Source organism: Ammodytes marinus (genome assembly GCF_949987685.1).
Source record: "Ammodytes marinus genome assembly, chromosome: 7".
Lineage (NCBI taxonomy): Eukaryota > Metazoa > Chordata > Actinopteri > Uranoscopiformes > Ammodytidae > Ammodytes > Ammodytes marinus.
Window position 1 is genome coordinate 22,448,782 of NC_137211.1, and position 16,014 is coordinate 22,464,795.

The following is a 16,014-nucleotide window of genomic DNA, read 5'->3' on the forward strand; positions in this document are numbered from 1 at the left end:
TTTGTTAGAATGCAATTTTCAAATAAATAGTTTTGGAAAATAGAATCTGGCAAAAAGTGTATTCATACAACAGCAGCACTAGGCTATATAATGTTTATATGCATTAAGTTTATTGTTTTTTTTAGCATTTGTAATAATGATGGTGCACCTGCTCATACAAAATAATGTGTGTTATAGCCTAGTAATAAAAAAACAAGTAGGCTGCCTAACATTATTTCAAAGGAAGATGGGGAGAAACTAATATAGACTTATTTATATTACTGGTTGTTTCAGTATTGACCCCACGGGAAAGTTGTATAGGCTATATTTAAGGGTGTGTCAAATAAATGAAGAAATTAATGATTCAAAAACCACAGTACTTCCGCAACGTCACTAATGACACGTATTCAAAATGGCGGCCGCGGCTATGGTAAGTGGAAAAGCGAACTCTTTTTCCTCAAACTACACATAGCTCTTACTATGTCCTTAGATAACCCAGACACAGAGTTGTACTGTTTGCAGAGCGGACGTCTCCCGTAGCAGATAAACATCATTTTAACGTGGAGTCGGTGCAGATTGAGTGGAGTTCGCTGCTGTTTGAGTGTCGATGTGACGATTTTGCTAACTGCCTGAGTTAGCTAGCTATCGTTACCTAGCTTGACTGCCAGTGAGCTGTGGATAAAACGTGTTTTTATACATTTTCCGGGATATGTAACTGTACTGACAGAGCATAAACAAGCCACGTAGACTGTCATTTGCTGTTCAGCCAGAGGAAATCAGCTAGCCCAACTTTGGTTCAACGTTAGCTGTTAGCATCCCTGTCAGGCAGCGTCAGTTTGAGGTTGTTGTAAGTGGACTTCACGGTCCTGAAAGAGGTCAATATACCACCGCATAGTAGCTACACGAGACATATATAATGTAAACGAAGACTTTCTATGATATTCAACGGCGCTGGTGCTGTCTGACTTAAATATCGTTAAAGTCAGCAGCCACACATGCTAACTTCCTATATGACAAAGCTCACAATGCCTATACAATACACGTGATCCTAGAGGTGTTCATCAGGTATTGTTTTCGAGTTTTAAATCGCTCAATCATACTTTGGCTTTTTGACTGTGAACAATACATACGGACAGTTTAATGTCAAATTGTAACCACTTACTTCAGAGAGAAAGTGATTAGAGTGAATCGATATACCCGCCCGCTCGAGTTAGATGGTAGTACGGGACAGCCTTAGCAGAAACTACAGCCTTATTATTAGTATGCAGGGCTCTATCAGTTTTTCCCATTGGGACACTGCAGTTTGTTGCAAGACACACCATACATCCCCACCCTAACTTTTAAACTCTGTCCAGTCCAGTTTGAATACTGAGAAAGCATCAGTTCTGATTTTGCCACACATTAGGACAGCTGTATGGGAGGAGAGGAGAGGGGAGGGAGGTGTCTATACCCAGCCCATCCTGTTCCATTTCAGAAGTGTCCTTGAATATGACACTTGGGTGTGAAACTGGGAATGAGAAGTAAACTGTAAAGCGGTGTGGATCAAAGTGCCGGATAGATGCTGTCTGTTTAAACCGTGGATTAGAGCTGGGACTGATTAGATCACCAATCAATCTATCCATAGTCTGTATCATCAGGGTAATCCAGGTCTCTTTTCATCACATTCTCTTGGATCAATGATGCTGTTGATTGTTTCTGTAGGTTGCTGCTGCTGCATTAACATACAGTAGGGCTACTTGATTTGTCCTGTTCAGCCATTGTGGATTTGCCGTTATGCTGTTGAACTCTTCTTGCGAGGAAACAGTTCTAAACAGTAAAAAAATAAGGGGTTTGGAATAGATTTTAATTGAATGCATTTTTTCAAATATTTTTCTACTTTTTAATAAAAAGTGCTGTGTGGTTTACTAAAGCATCATGTAACATTACACATAATACCAACTATAGCACCACCACCAATAATAATAATAAACAAAAAGAGCTCTCCTATTGGCATTGTATTGATATCAAAATACAGGGATCGGAACCGAAAATAGTGCTCTGGTGTAAATCTACCTTTTGAGTGTGTGCTATTATTCAGCCACTTTAGGACATTAACATTCTGTTGCCATGACGCTATGTTTGGGATTGTTGTCTTGCCTAAAAAATAAATCTCTTGAGTTCGTTCTGCACCAGCCAGTTTCTCAGAAGAAATGTGGACGACTCTTGTTTCCCACACCCCCTCTAGCTAACACTAGCATAGAAGATGTCATTTGAAGCTGAATCGCCCTGGCAACAGCTGTATGCACAGTGTCTCTCATCCCAGCTTTGTAACCCACAGACCGTGACCTGTATAACTTGTTCTCATCGGCATGACTGTCTGCTCCAAGCTGTGCCATAGTCGTTCCATTACAATTTACCATAATCTCCTCTGGGGAAGATGCACTTCTCCTCCCCTGATCGTTACTTTTTAAATCTATTCGTTTTATTGGGATGTGGCCTTGAAGGGACCCATTCCACTACTTGACTAATATAGTACCAATGATTCAATCAATTTTGCTGGGAAAAGTGAATCCCAATATGAAAATGTCGTGATTTTGTTTTTGTTTCAACTTGGAGAGTTATTGATTTTTTTTTTTCTTTTTCTTTTTTTATCTTAAGCACTAAGAGGCGCTTTTAGGTCTAACACAAAAAGACACACACTGTTCAGGAGAGGGGTAAACCTGTTACACATAAGCTCTGACCTGTTTAGTGTGCAAACATTAAATCAGGAAATGGGACTGTTAAAAGGTAGTTTGAGGCGTGTTTAGCCTGCAGGCCCACATTCTGCTATCAGTGCACAGCAGCCCCCGTAGCTCAGCCTGCTCCTTTGTAACTAACGCACAGTATCAGTCTTAGGTATTTTATGTGGCACAGTGAAACAAGTTCATTGAGTTCTATTTTTTTAACTTGCATACACTCAAACAAAATTGTTCATTATGAAGTCTCCTGAACTTCACACATTGCATGGTGTTTGTGATTGTGTTGCAGGAGGCGTGGTGGGCCTTGCTACTATTGTCGTTGTTGCCCGTGGCCTGGCCCTTCTATGTTCCCGGAGTCGCTCCCCGGGACTTCCACGAGGGTGACGCAGTAGATATTAAGGTAAAAACTTAATCTCCTTAGGTCCTGGGTTTGAACCGATTGAGGCCTCTCTTCTCATCTGTCCTTATCGATGCATGTCTGCCTTCCACACCAAAAACATGGATGTTAGTAGGACCCTTTCCCACCTGGAGTTTGGTTCATTTGCTCCATACTACTAATTACAAACCAACCAAGGAAAATATACGTATTAACAGGAAACATATTCACTCACTTACTGACTCATCTGGCATTATAGATGGACCCATGCAGGGAACTCAATTTTCTCCAGACCAACAGCAACATTTTACCCACTTTTGACTAAGGATCGGCCAAAGAAGTAGCACACATCACACCTCTGTTTTAAGCCCCATTTGACTCTAAATTTACCAGGGAAAAAAACCTGCACTGATTCAAAGCGTTCAAACTGAACGGAATAAAAACACAGGTTAAGGGGGAACGCATCCTAGAGACTTACGCCTACAAACTGTCTGGGTGAAACCTATAATAACTGACTTTGTTTATGGGTGTAGGACTCACTTCATGGTGACTTAATCGGTTTTATTTTTCAGGCAGTGAAGCTGACCAGCTCCCGTACCCAGCTTCCATATGAATACTATTCCCTGCCTTTCTGTAAGCCAGAGTCTGTTTTCTACAAGGGAGAGAACCTGGGTAAGTGGACTGCTGCTGACACGTGTGATATGACGTCTGGGACTCTAAATGTATTTTTCATTTCACTTCATCCTATTCAGAAAAGGCTATTTGCATTGAGCTATTTCAATATTTGTTTATGTATTTATTTGTATATTTAAGTTTGTTCTTTTCTAATTCCTTCATATAGGTGAGGTTTTGCGTGGGGACCGTATTGTAAATACCGGCTACAATGTGGATATGAACAAGGACAAGAAATGTGAGATGGTATGCAGCAAGAAAAGCCTCAGCCTAGAAGAGAGCAAGCTGGTCGCTGAGCGAATCCAGGAGGAGTATTATGTTCACCTGTGAGTATCCCCTTCTTCCTGTCACCAACAGAGGAATAGCATGCATTACTTTATTTTAAGTCATTTTCAAAGTAAATCCAGACCTTTTTTTCATAATGTAGTTAGAAAATAAGTAATTGTCAATCAAATCTCTACCATGACCTGGTTTGATATGCAAAACCGAAAGTAATGTAACACCTCCCTGTGTGGTTCAGTATTGCAGACAACCTGCCAGTTGCCACCAGGTTAGAGTTTTACCCCAACCGAGAGGCAGGAGTGGAGGAGGAGCAGAAGAAGGACATGGCCAAAGATGTCCAGTTTGAACATGGCTACAGACTGGGCTTTGTGGACAACAATAAGGTACATATTGCACAGTTATATCCCCGTCCTGATACATAGTTTAGAGGTGGAGAGAAGGTGGAGGTGCAGTTATACACATGGTCAAAACACTTTAGTTATAGGTGGCTTTGTATGCACTTGTATTGGTTGCCTTTATTTATTACAGCTTCTTACGGTATCCTTCATTAACACAGAGTTTAATTGGTTTGGGTTTTGTCACATGGAAGATTGTATTTTTTTAGTCTGTGGTTGGACTCTGATGGGAAAAGGGGATGTCACATTTTTGTGCAGCAATTAGGTTTTGAAAATATTTAATTTATAATCTTTTAAAAAACTTTTATGGAGTTGTTTTCCTTATGTTGACAGGCCACTGGTCAAACTTTCACGTTTGTATTTGCTTATTTAGCAACATTTTATTGACTTGAAATATTTCATATTACAGACAAACATTTGAAACTATTTATCCCAGTACATGGGTTTATCACATGTCCAGAAACATCTGGAAAATGCAGCCAATACCTCAATACATGTAGAATGTCTTGTCTTTGTGTTTGTCCTTTTTTGGAAACGGTCCGTGTCAAAGGGTCGTTATCAGGGTCCAAATAAAAAGTACCTGTAAACACTTTTAGCTTTGACTCGGTAGGAAGAGTGGTCGTCGACTGATCACAATGTGGGCAGTTCTAACTTAATAATTACAATTAATAATCTATGGAGAGTAACTTTGAAGTTCGATGTCGAAATTCTGGAAACAGATGTGTGCATGTGACATGACACCAGCAGAACTAGAAATACAGCAGAAGTCAGCTTTTTGGGAAGATGTACAGAACTATAGTGGTGGGTCTGCTTATTGAAGGGCACTAACTTTATGTCTTGGACCCCTTCTCTTTTTCTCCCTCACAGTTCTATCTACACAACCACCTGTCCTTCATCCTGTACTTCCACAGGGAGAAACTGGAGGAGGGGGAAGTTCACAACTACAGGGTGGTACGATTTGAGGTCATACCACAAAGTGTAAAAGTAGACGGTAGGTGTCAACGTTTTTTTTTTTTTTTTTTTTTTTTTAAGGGCTTGAATGTTGCGTAATGTTTTCTGACCTGTGGTGACTCCAAACTATTTAAGGAGAAGGAAGTCACAAAATGTCGCCTTCAAAGTGGCCAGTAAAGTTATATATATATTCACTTGCTTTCTGTAAGACTGTATTCATTTATTCTCAGATCTCAAGCCTGTGGAAAGTGACAAGACTTGCACCTTGCCGGAGGCCAGTGGCTCTGTCCCCCAAGAGATCGACCCGGCCAAGGAGAACGAGGTCCTCTTCACCTACTCTATCCGTTGGGAGGTCAGTGACTCAAAACATTTGGAAAAATTCATTTAAATCAAGGGTGCTACAGTGCTATCAAGTCAAAAACAATAGAAAATGTGTGACTGTCCTAATACCCAGAATGCAGTTTGGAGATGTATATAGTTGACTAATAAGGTGGTCAAAGAAAACACTTTTAAATGTAGAGGACTGTCTCTTCTGTGCAGGAGAGCGAGGTGAAGTGGGCGTCTCGATGGGACACCTACCTGACCATGAGCGATGTCCAGATTCACTGGTTCTCTATCGTCAACTCTGTGGTAGTCGTCTTCTTCCTGTCTGGTACGTCTTCATTTTTGACACATTCTGCTCAGCTCAAGCATTTATCTTAATACAATGTATTGGGCCCATGGCAAATCTGCACATGGCAATGCACATGTTATGTCTAAAAGTGTAAGATTGACACTTCTCTTGATTCTCTGGGAAAGCTTGTGGACGTGGTGTAAATCTATTCAATTTATTTATCATGTCTTATACAAATGTAAGGAATTGTTGAGTCTTTCTCATTGACTGATATCCTACCGGTTTGCTCTTCTCTCTCAGGTATTCTGAGTATGATCATCATCAGGACCTTGAGGAAGGACATTGCTAACTACAACAGAGAGGATGACATAGTAAGGAGGAAATACATTACATCATAATGTTTTGTCAGGAAAATTGGAGCAATTGGAGTGTAACAGGTTTTAGTGGCATTGTGAACTAAATCAGTATATTCCTGGATATTGATCACATCTTTCTCCTTCCCTAACCAGGAGGACACCATGGAGGAGTCGGGCTGGAAGAATGTCCACGGTGACGTCTTCAGGCCCCCTCAGTATCCCTTGATCCTCAGCTCGCTGCTGGGCTCGGGCATCCAGCTCTTCTGCATGGTCCTCATTGTCATCTGTGAGTTAGTGTTACTTTCTTAACATTCATTCATATGGCATAAACTATGAGGTGACATTGTAATGGTGCAGGGCTCCTTCAAATTAGAAGCAAAATGCAGTCAGTCAAATTTATCTGCAGCGTGGACATCCGATGGCCATCTAAATATTTACAAGCAAGTAAATATACTGGATTGCTTTCAACATCTAAACCACTTTAATAGCTGAAGATAGTTTGAAGATTAGACTTGAGTTGTTGTGAGTGAATGTCCAAAATAATGTGTGGTAGTTAATTGTTAAAACTTGAATGAATTTTGCCATCACTATCTCTCTGCGGGTAGACTTCCTCAAGTCATTCATGGTTTCAATGAGATTACTGGGCAACCAGAGTAGACTCCAAGAATTCACTTACTTGCCCAGCCAAGAAATTGTTTGTCATCTCAACTAACCCCCCAGCAAGTCTTCGGCAGGATTTATTTAATTAGGTTGCTTCGGACTGGTAAAGACTGTACGATTTTATTTCATGTAACACATTGCATGATTGTCAGAAAATGTTCTAACCACCCACGTGTTCCTGTGTGTCTTGTAGTCGTGGCCATGTTGGGCATGTTGTCTCCGTCCAGTAGAGGAGCCCTAATGACCACTTCTTGCTTCCTCTTCATGTTCATGGGGTAAGAGCCATATTCATATATTCATCCCCTCTGATCCTCCATAGAGGAAAAACATTCCCAAACATGTCTAGAATGAAGGAAATGCTAGTAGCAGTGCTGTTCCTTGACTTTCCCCACTGCTTTTTTTCCTCCAGTGTATTTGGTGGATACTTTGCCGGCAGACTGTACCGCACACTGAAGGGCCACCGGTGGAGGAAAGGAGCTTTTTGTGTAAGTCAATTCTAAGTTGTGGAAGAGATTGCCTTTCATTGCTTCTGAGTTAATACATTTATTTAATTTTCAACGCTGTTCAGATTGAAAAAGAGAGAAAATAGGCTGTTGGGTCCACATAGTGCGTTATGCTTACTTTCACAACATAGATACATTAGTTCAGAATAGATTGGGCACATGGCAACATTGTCTCAGATGGGAAATGTTAGTTTGGAGGCAAGGCCACCAACTTTCTCTGCAAATGAAGACGTTGGTGTTGCTGAAGTTGTGTTTGTTTCATCTCCTTGTAGACGGCAACTTTGTATCCTGCAGTGGTTTTTGGAATCTGCTTCATCCTCAACTGTTTCATCTGGGGAGAGCACTCCTCTGGGGCGGTGAGTATCTCACTATCTAAAATGTAAACATTCAAAGCAAACCAGAGGGGAGGATTATTACTTTATTTTATTACACGGCACTGATAAATGCTGTGTCCTGATTGGCCAATCACAGCATTCTACGGGGCAATAATTTCTCGATAACGCCCGCTGTTAAGACAACATGACGTTGAATGTCGACAGTAGGGAGCTTTGGAGCCATGGTTAATGTTTGAAAAGACTCATTCATCAGTCATCTTCCTTGTAATAATAAAATGTTACGCAATAAAACTTCCCTTGGTCTGCTATGACAAACCAACTATTTTCTGACTGATTACCAATTCAGAGAACGCAGGTGTGCACTCACATGGATTGTTAGCACATCTTTCTTGATCTCTTTGATCTCTTCTCTCACTACTCCAGGTTCCCTTCACCACAATGCTGGCGCTGCTGTGTATGTGGTTCGGTATCTCTATGCCTTTGGTCTACCTGGGCTACTACTTTGGCTTCCGTAAACAGCCCTATGATAACCCTGTGCGCACCAACCAGATCCCACGGCAGGTCCCAGAGCAGCGCTGGTACATGAAGAAGTTTGTTGGGTGAGTGGTAAATCAACCTCTTGCAGCTTGCTCGGTCTCTTAAACCACCCAGGGGGTTACGTTATTGTAAGGTGTGAACATTTGAGTTAAGGCTATAAAATGTTCCCCTTTCCTCTCCACTAGAATCCTGATGGCTGGGATACTTCCATTTGGTGCCATGTTCATCGAGCTCTTCTTCATTTTTAGTGTGAGTATGACTGCTCTGCGTTATATGTGTATATCTGGTATGTTTGTATTCTTTTTCTGCTGTGAAGTCTAAGGCTTATTGCTGAAACACAGTAATGTGTGTGTGTGTGTGTGTGTGCATCTACAGGCCATCTGGGAGAATCAGTTCTATTACCTCTTCGGATTCCTGTTTTTGGTCTTCATCATCTTGGTGGTCTCCTGCTCGCAGATCAGCATTGTAATGGTGTATTTCCAGCTTTGTGCAGAGGTAAGGGGCATTCACGTTAGGTGTGAATACACATTAGTGCTTGAAACTCACCGTCTTTCGGTACAATTCACCAATTTGAATAAAAAAATGGAAGATATGTCACACGTTTTATGCTGATACAAAGTTGGCTGTGCTTTGTGTTTTCTCCTCACTCATCAGGACTACCGGTGGTGGTGGAGAACATTCCTGGTTTCAGGAGGCTCAGCGTTCTACGTCCTCATTTACGCCGTCTTCTACTTTGTCAACAAGGTAAACGTCACTGATATCTGATGAGATCATTAGTATCTCTGATGGTTGGCATTAGAAACATTGAACATGCAGAGAGGTTTTTTTTTTTTTTACAAAAGCCGCTTTCAAGTTGCATGATGGGAAATGTGAGTGTTTTTGAAGCTTGACTCACCTTGGGAGTCCTTTTCCAGACATGCACCTCGCTCCGTAAATGTGACATTTATATTTCAGTCTCGTGTCTGAATAAGTACCCGCATAAGTCACGACAGACTTCTGATCCGTAATGCTTACAACACCACACAACTGTCTGAACCAAATGCTGTCACATTAACATGAACCATGTTTGCCTAATCGCAAGGATCATCTATTTTATGAAGCCACAAGACACTGTTTATGAGATGACTTTTGTGGAATTGTGGAGTGATGCTTCTCATGTTAAAGCTATAGTGCATAACTTCTGTAACCCCCACCCCCCCCCCCCCCCATGAGAAATTCTGAGTAATTTCAACTCTGTATGCGCATCTACCGGTAGCCTTGAGGTAAGCCTTAGGTGATCGCACATGGATTTTATTCCTTCTGCTGTACAAGTTTTTTTTTTTTTGCAGTAGAATCAACACCTGAAACATTTCTTATGCACTTCTTGTGATTTTTCTGAGCTCCTGCGACAGTGTCGGTGGGGGGGGTTGACACCAGTTTTTAAATGCTGCCATGCTGAGAAATACAGAGAGAGTTTTGTGTCAACTCATTTGGTGATGGCTTGAAAGTTAACTGCAACATTCATTCATTTATTTGAAAAAGTTATGCACTATAGCTTTAAATAAAATAAAAAACTTCCTCTCCATTGTGGATCCAAACTGATCCCTCTTTTTCTCTGTCCATCCCCAGTTGGACATAGTGGAGTTCATCCCCTCCCTCTTGTACTTTGGCTACACGGCCCTGATGGTCCTGTCCTTCTGGCTGCTGACGGGCACGATCGGTTTCTACGCAGCCTACATGTTCATCAGGAAAATCTACGCCGCGGTCAAGATCGACTGAGTCACTGCTGTTTTTTTTTTTTTTTTTTTTTCCTTTAATTTTTTTTTGTCACATTCAGTTTTTTTAATGTATATATATTTTTTATTCTTCATGTCCAACAAGCACTGACTTGTGTGTGTGGAGGGAACGGAGAGGGGCTTCTTTTTACGGCGCGACAGCCCCACCCACTGGCCTCACGGGGGGGTGGGGAGACCAGCAAGGAGGTAGAGCTATAAACCAGCTCTCTCTCTCTGCCCTCTCTCTCCTCCCCCCCCCCCCACTCCCTCTCTCCTCTTTCCGGGACAGACCCAGAGGGAACCCTAAACCCTCTGACGGGACGGTTGTTGATGTCTTCTGCTGTTTCACCTTGCACACAACACAGTGGGCCAAAGCTTGACAAAACGATGATTTATGTATCAATGTCTTTGTCATTTGTGTTGCGAGTCTAACTTATCCAGGTTTTTTACTTTTTGGTCTCGCAGGACTTATCTCAGACTTTAATTTCTTTCAATCATCTTCTGTGGGGGGAGCTATATTTCATCTGATTTGCTTACATAAAATTCTGTCTTTTCTGTACTCTTTCCCGTGGTCTCTTGTTTTTAAAAAGGTTGCTTTAGGTTTCATATCAGAGACTTTTTAGAGATCAGGGAAGGATCAGGCAGTCTAAACTGGTGTTTGACTTTGTTGTGTTGAACTCATATGGATGAAAATTATGCTGGGAAGTTCTTTATTGTAACACAAGAAAAGTTGAATTAAATGTTTTTTCTTTTCTTTTTTAACTCCAGTGTCCATGTCCTGGTTTGACCGTGTTAACCACAAATGTAATCAAAATATTAGCTTCTCCTTCCAAAACACTGGGTCTCATTAATGTCAAAGTACTGATGCTCTCAACATAAGAGAACACTTCTGAATGGGACTATGAACCCCACGACCTGAAGCAGCTGACTGCAGGGTAAAGCTGCAGTCAAAACAGAGATGAGGAGGAGTAACCTTTGTATTTGGAAGCTTTTCCAGTAGAAACTTACTTTCTGTAAGTGCCGTCAGTGTAGCCTTAGCAGCGCCGGATGCCTGCTGAACTTTGCAGTAATGGAAAGAAAGTGCAAACTTGGAAGGTTATTTCAAAGGAAAATTGTTGCGTAATTTCTTAAAGCCTGAATCTAATGTATGTTATGTTTTTGTGTTTAATATGAAAAACATTTTTTATTTTTATTTCAAGCCAATGAGAATCACCATTTTTTTTTCTACCAGGTGGTAGATTTTGGTATGACAGCCGCGGGAGACGGAGCTTTAACATGTAAGAGGATTTCTCATTTTACCTGTGCAGTCGATGATGTAAAGACTGATGTCCACATTCCTAAATTACATATTTTTTTCTGCTTTTTTTTTCAGATTACTTTTTGGGGGCTGCAAATGAAATTTATTTTTAATTTTTTCTTGTAGAACACTGAGGGAAGCAGGTCAAAATGTTGCTCTATTAACAGCTGTGTTAAACTGTAGCTAAATTACTCAATATTTATCAATCAAATGACGTCATAATCATCATGACTTTATAGGCAGACAGAGTTTAACATTGTGTTGCCAAGTTAGATGGGATTGACGCCACTGTCTTAACTTTTTGTTAACTTGAAGCTACAGCCATCAGTTGGTTAGTTAAGCTTAACTCAAAGACTGGACACAGTCTGGAAACGGCTCGCCTCTGTCCAAACGTAACAAATGCTAAGCTAACTTGACCGGCTGCTGGATTGATCTTTATATTATGCATACTTCTAACTACAGGAAAGCAAATGAGCACATTTCCCAAATAACGGAGACAGGAGAGTTCAATTCTAACTACAATATGGTTTGAGGTGGACTAACACCAGCCGATTCTAAAGACAGGACAGTTGTACCATCACAATTCAAATGCTTCACTCCAGCAGCTTTTAGCGCTGGATTTATGAGTGCGGAATGTAAAGGGGGCCCTCGGTCAGCCCTGACTCCAGGGACTACCTGAGTGACTCATCCTCCTACATTAGAATCCAGCCAACACATCACTAATATATGAAATTATTCTATTCCCCTTGCTGCAGGAGATTGACTGCTCAAGTAAAGCCTAGAGGTTTCCCTCAGTTCATAGACACTTCTCATATATTATCAGTGCTCTGTGGTTCCCCTCCTTCAGGCACTCAGACATCATCTATCCACCGCATCACCCTCTGTATTATGGCTCTGACGTTCGGCTGCTGTCCTATGGGAAGACAGGCTCCTCTCCTGCTGTTGACGTGCACATGCCAGGGGAGATTTTTTTAACCGGTAGACTTTTAAAGAGGCCCGATGTCATGGGCGGCGTATGTGTGACTGAGGAGTTTACAATGTAAATAAAGGAAAACGGCTTTGTATTCGTTGCGTTTTGCTGTTTGTGGCGCTCTGTAATGATCCTGTCATCGTTTTAGCCAAAAGCATGAAGCTCATGATGACTTTCAAAGGAACTTGTTTCTGTTACTTTTTCTCTTTGTTTCTTTTACAGAATGTCCGGCAAAACAATAAAGTGGATAAAAAAGTTGAATATGAAAAATGTCAGCTTCTTGTGTTTTTTGAAATATTCTTGAATGGGTAGACATTTCACAAATGCACTCAGTTGCAGGTGTCTTCTTATCAGGTGTAGAAAATAACCTTAGTGATGTCACTTGGGTTATTTTCAGCCGCAGTGGCTCCAGTGTGTGTGTGTGTGTGGTTCTAACTTAGGTCCCTTTCTGGGACAGACACAACTTAAGGCCAGTGACTGGGGACGGTGTGTGAAAGTGGGGACAAAAGTTATGTCCTAATGAGTAAAACTCTGGTCTTTGGCTCAGTGGTTAAGGTGATATTTAGGCAATTGCTGGTTATGGTTATTATAAATCTCCAAGAAATGAACGAAACTCATATGTAAAGTCCCCAAAAGTGACCTATGAGTATATGCCCGTCTAGGTGTTAATCCACGGCTTGTGCTTCTCTGTTTCCAAAAATGTTCATTGTCTGGAAGGTTATGATCCAATTACAAAGTCTGTGGTGTGGTGTTTCTGCCCTTTTTATGAGCTCTCCAGGTTCCTCTTCGGAGAATTTACTAACTATGAGATTTTCTATTCTTGAGTTATGGCACAGTTGGCATCCCGTAAGTGTATGTGCAAGAGTCAGCTCAGTTGATGTAAGTATAGGTTAGCTCCATGGTACTATAATTAGGCCAGTCTTGACACTGAGCTATGCATGCAGGCTTCCTGCAGCTCTCTGAGACATAATCCAGACCAGGGTCCAAAATGAAGGTTAGATGCACAGCGGACACACCAGTCATGGTCCTGACACATTCTGGGATAGTATGGGGATTCTTTTAAAATTGTGTTCTATATTTCTATAAAGATTGTGAGTCATAGAGGTCTAGTTGTATGATAATCTCCCCCTTTGAAGCTGACTATTGTATTGATTTGTAAAGATCCTGGCTTAGTGTGTTTACCAGTTTGGGTTTAGAAAGAGGTTGTTCAGCGTCTTAAAACACAATATTACGAAATATTAATGTTTGTGATGTGTAGATGGACCGTAGCCAGGATGATGCTGAGGTCATGATGGATGGATTTTGATCAAATGTGTTTCAGAGTTTAATAAGGTAATGTGAGCCTGCTCATAAGCAAAACTAAGGTGGTGAACATGGCTAACGTATAGACCCCCATTATAACAGCTAAATATGAGCATGTTAGTGCTGTCATTGCAAACTATAGTTAGCAGGTTGATATTCACATTTAGCTATACCATGGCTGTACACCTTGTCTTTTGAATACCTCCTTGTACTATTTTTAATATAACAAAATGCATTATATCAATAGGTCATATTAGAGGAGTCTTTGTTTTTTGTTTGAATTCAGCAGAAATTCAAGGACAATTCACCTGAAAATCATTATCTCAACACAACAAATAAAATGAGCTTCAACTAACAAAGTTGTCTTAAACAACTATCAAGAGTGATTTACATCTTTTCTGCAGGAAACCTCTTAAGAAATTGTTTGGAAATGAGAGACCAGAACAATAAAGCACTGCCATTACATTTCCCATCAAGGTCTCCATGTTGCAGAATCCTCAAAAAAACCTTAATAATGTAATCCCTTCAACTATATAAAAAGTATTTTTCTGCAGCCCCCACAGTGTCCTACATGGCAGTTGCGGCCATGTGTGAACTGTTTAAATCATACTTGATTTTGATAGCATTCTGTGGTAGTGGATAGGCTACAGAAAGTAGAGAAAAAACAAGACTTGAAACTGAAAAAAAAAAGAATGCAAAGAGGGTATGAAACCGCTGGTTTGTCTTTTAATCAGTTCAACATAACACATGACAACTCAAGATACACTGTACTGTACAATAAGTCAATAGTTCTGTTGTTGTGTTCATCATCTCTTTGGATCAACCAATATACAAATCTGTCACTTTTACATTGCAGCAACTGATTGCATGTGAGATATGTAACAAAAAAAGCAAGACTTCTCATGTTCTTCCTTTCTCCGAGGCACATCCTTAATATAATTCTCCCTGTAGTTGATAAACTCCATGCTATATAAAATAGTGTAAGTGAATACAAATATTCTATTTTCGTTCACCTTTTTTTCACCTTATTCATTCCAGAGGTGGCTGTAATAGCAAGTGATACAAAATAAATTGGGCTATGTCACTAAACGAGATACACAAAGAGGTTGGAATGCAAGACTTACAATAAGCTAGAAATATATAAAACTACATGTGGATGTGGCCTGCATCAGACAGCACCCAGTTTCTTACTAAAAGCAAAAAAAGAAAAAGAGAGAGAGGGAGAAAGAGAACGAGAGAGCATACTAATCAAATCAGTTTTTTTTCTCAGGCTTAAACTGATGAACAAATTCCCTTAAAATGTTTGTGTTCTGCACCTAGTAGTAAAGAGGAAAAAGGTGAGGATAAGTGCATCCCTAGTAGGTGCAGGTCGAGGTAATGGAGCTACAGCCAAGCCGAGGAACAGAACAACTGTCAGAGGTCGGTGAAGGATACTTTTTTTTACCAAGTGATGCTTCTGTCAGCCCACCGATAAGGTCAAGTAATCCTTTTGTTATCTGAGGCTTATTGCGTAAGTCTTAAGTGTGAATTACAACACATAAGATAGAAACTCAAGACTTCAAATCGACATTTTGACTTGTGTGTGTTATTATTATGAGATGGGTAAAGTATTTTGATATGTATTTTTTCTTTGCAGAACTGGGCTTTAATACAGATGGGGGTGTGAGTCCAGAAACGGGGCCCATAAAGATCCCACTTTAAAGGCTGACTGACCCAGTCCTGGGTCAATCCCTCTAGAAACACAACGTGAGCTCTGGTGGTACAACAGGAGGAGATCTGCTTTCAGTGTTTCACAGCTACAAGTCCGGCCTGACCACTTTCACGTTCAGAAACTAAGACAGTTTTTCTTCATTATTATTATTTTTTTTACTTCGGTCTAAAAGTATTGAACAACAATTATTCTCTTCTTCAACCACTTCACTTAGTAACATTAATTTAAAGCCACATTTGATAGTCAATTCCACATTCCACAAAAGGAAACAGAAGTTGATTTATACTAATCGTACAGAGGAGGGCAGGGACAGCCCGCTCTGGGAGCTCTAAGTGCTATATTTTTAGGGGGTCACTTCTGACTTCATCTTCTTCCTTTTTTTGCTCTAAAAAATTGGCTTGTACATGGGTCACTGTCGCAACAGTGTTTCAATGGCAGGTTGTGGTCAGGTTGTGGTTTTGACAACGGCTCTGTTTCTCACCGCCTCAGGGTAACAGACACATTGTTGCTGTTTTCTCCAAGCACTTGGCCGTAGAGGTTGATTAGACAAATGTATGAGAGCGAAGGCAAAGCTTTCAAAAGAGAAGGGCAGAAGGATATTAGT

General features: G+C 40.7%; 1 protein-coding gene across 2 annotated transcripts; it reads left to right on the forward strand.

Annotated features, from left to right (window-relative positions):
- The first annotated feature begins 387 nt into the window (after positions 1 to 387).
- tm9sf4 (transmembrane 9 superfamily protein member 4) lies at positions 388 to 12,647 on the forward strand. 2 transcript variants are annotated; one of them, XR_013844962.1, is made up of 19 exons: positions 388 to 409; positions 2,986 to 3,096; positions 3,645 to 3,744; positions 3,914 to 4,070; positions 4,265 to 4,409; positions 5,289 to 5,412; positions 5,603 to 5,724; positions 5,913 to 6,024; positions 6,286 to 6,356; positions 6,495 to 6,627; positions 7,195 to 7,276; positions 7,411 to 7,486; positions 7,777 to 7,860; positions 8,263 to 8,438; positions 8,562 to 8,625; positions 8,752 to 8,871; positions 9,031 to 9,120; positions 9,985 to 11,407; positions 11,503 to 12,647. XR_013844962.1 is itself a non-coding variant. In XM_080031479.1 (18 exons), the coding sequence occupies exons 1-18, from the start codon at positions 392 to 394 to the stop codon at positions 10,132 to 10,134; spliced, it is 1,935 nt and encodes a 644-aa protein (XP_079887605.1). In that variant the 5' UTR covers positions 388 to 391; the 3' UTR covers positions 10,135 to 12,647. The 2 variants fall into 2 exon arrangements, 1 of the variants encoding a protein (XP_079887605.1); XM_080031479.1 differs by having other exon boundaries at positions 9,985 to 12,647.
- The last annotated feature ends 3,367 nt before the right edge of the window (positions 12,648 to 16,014 follow it).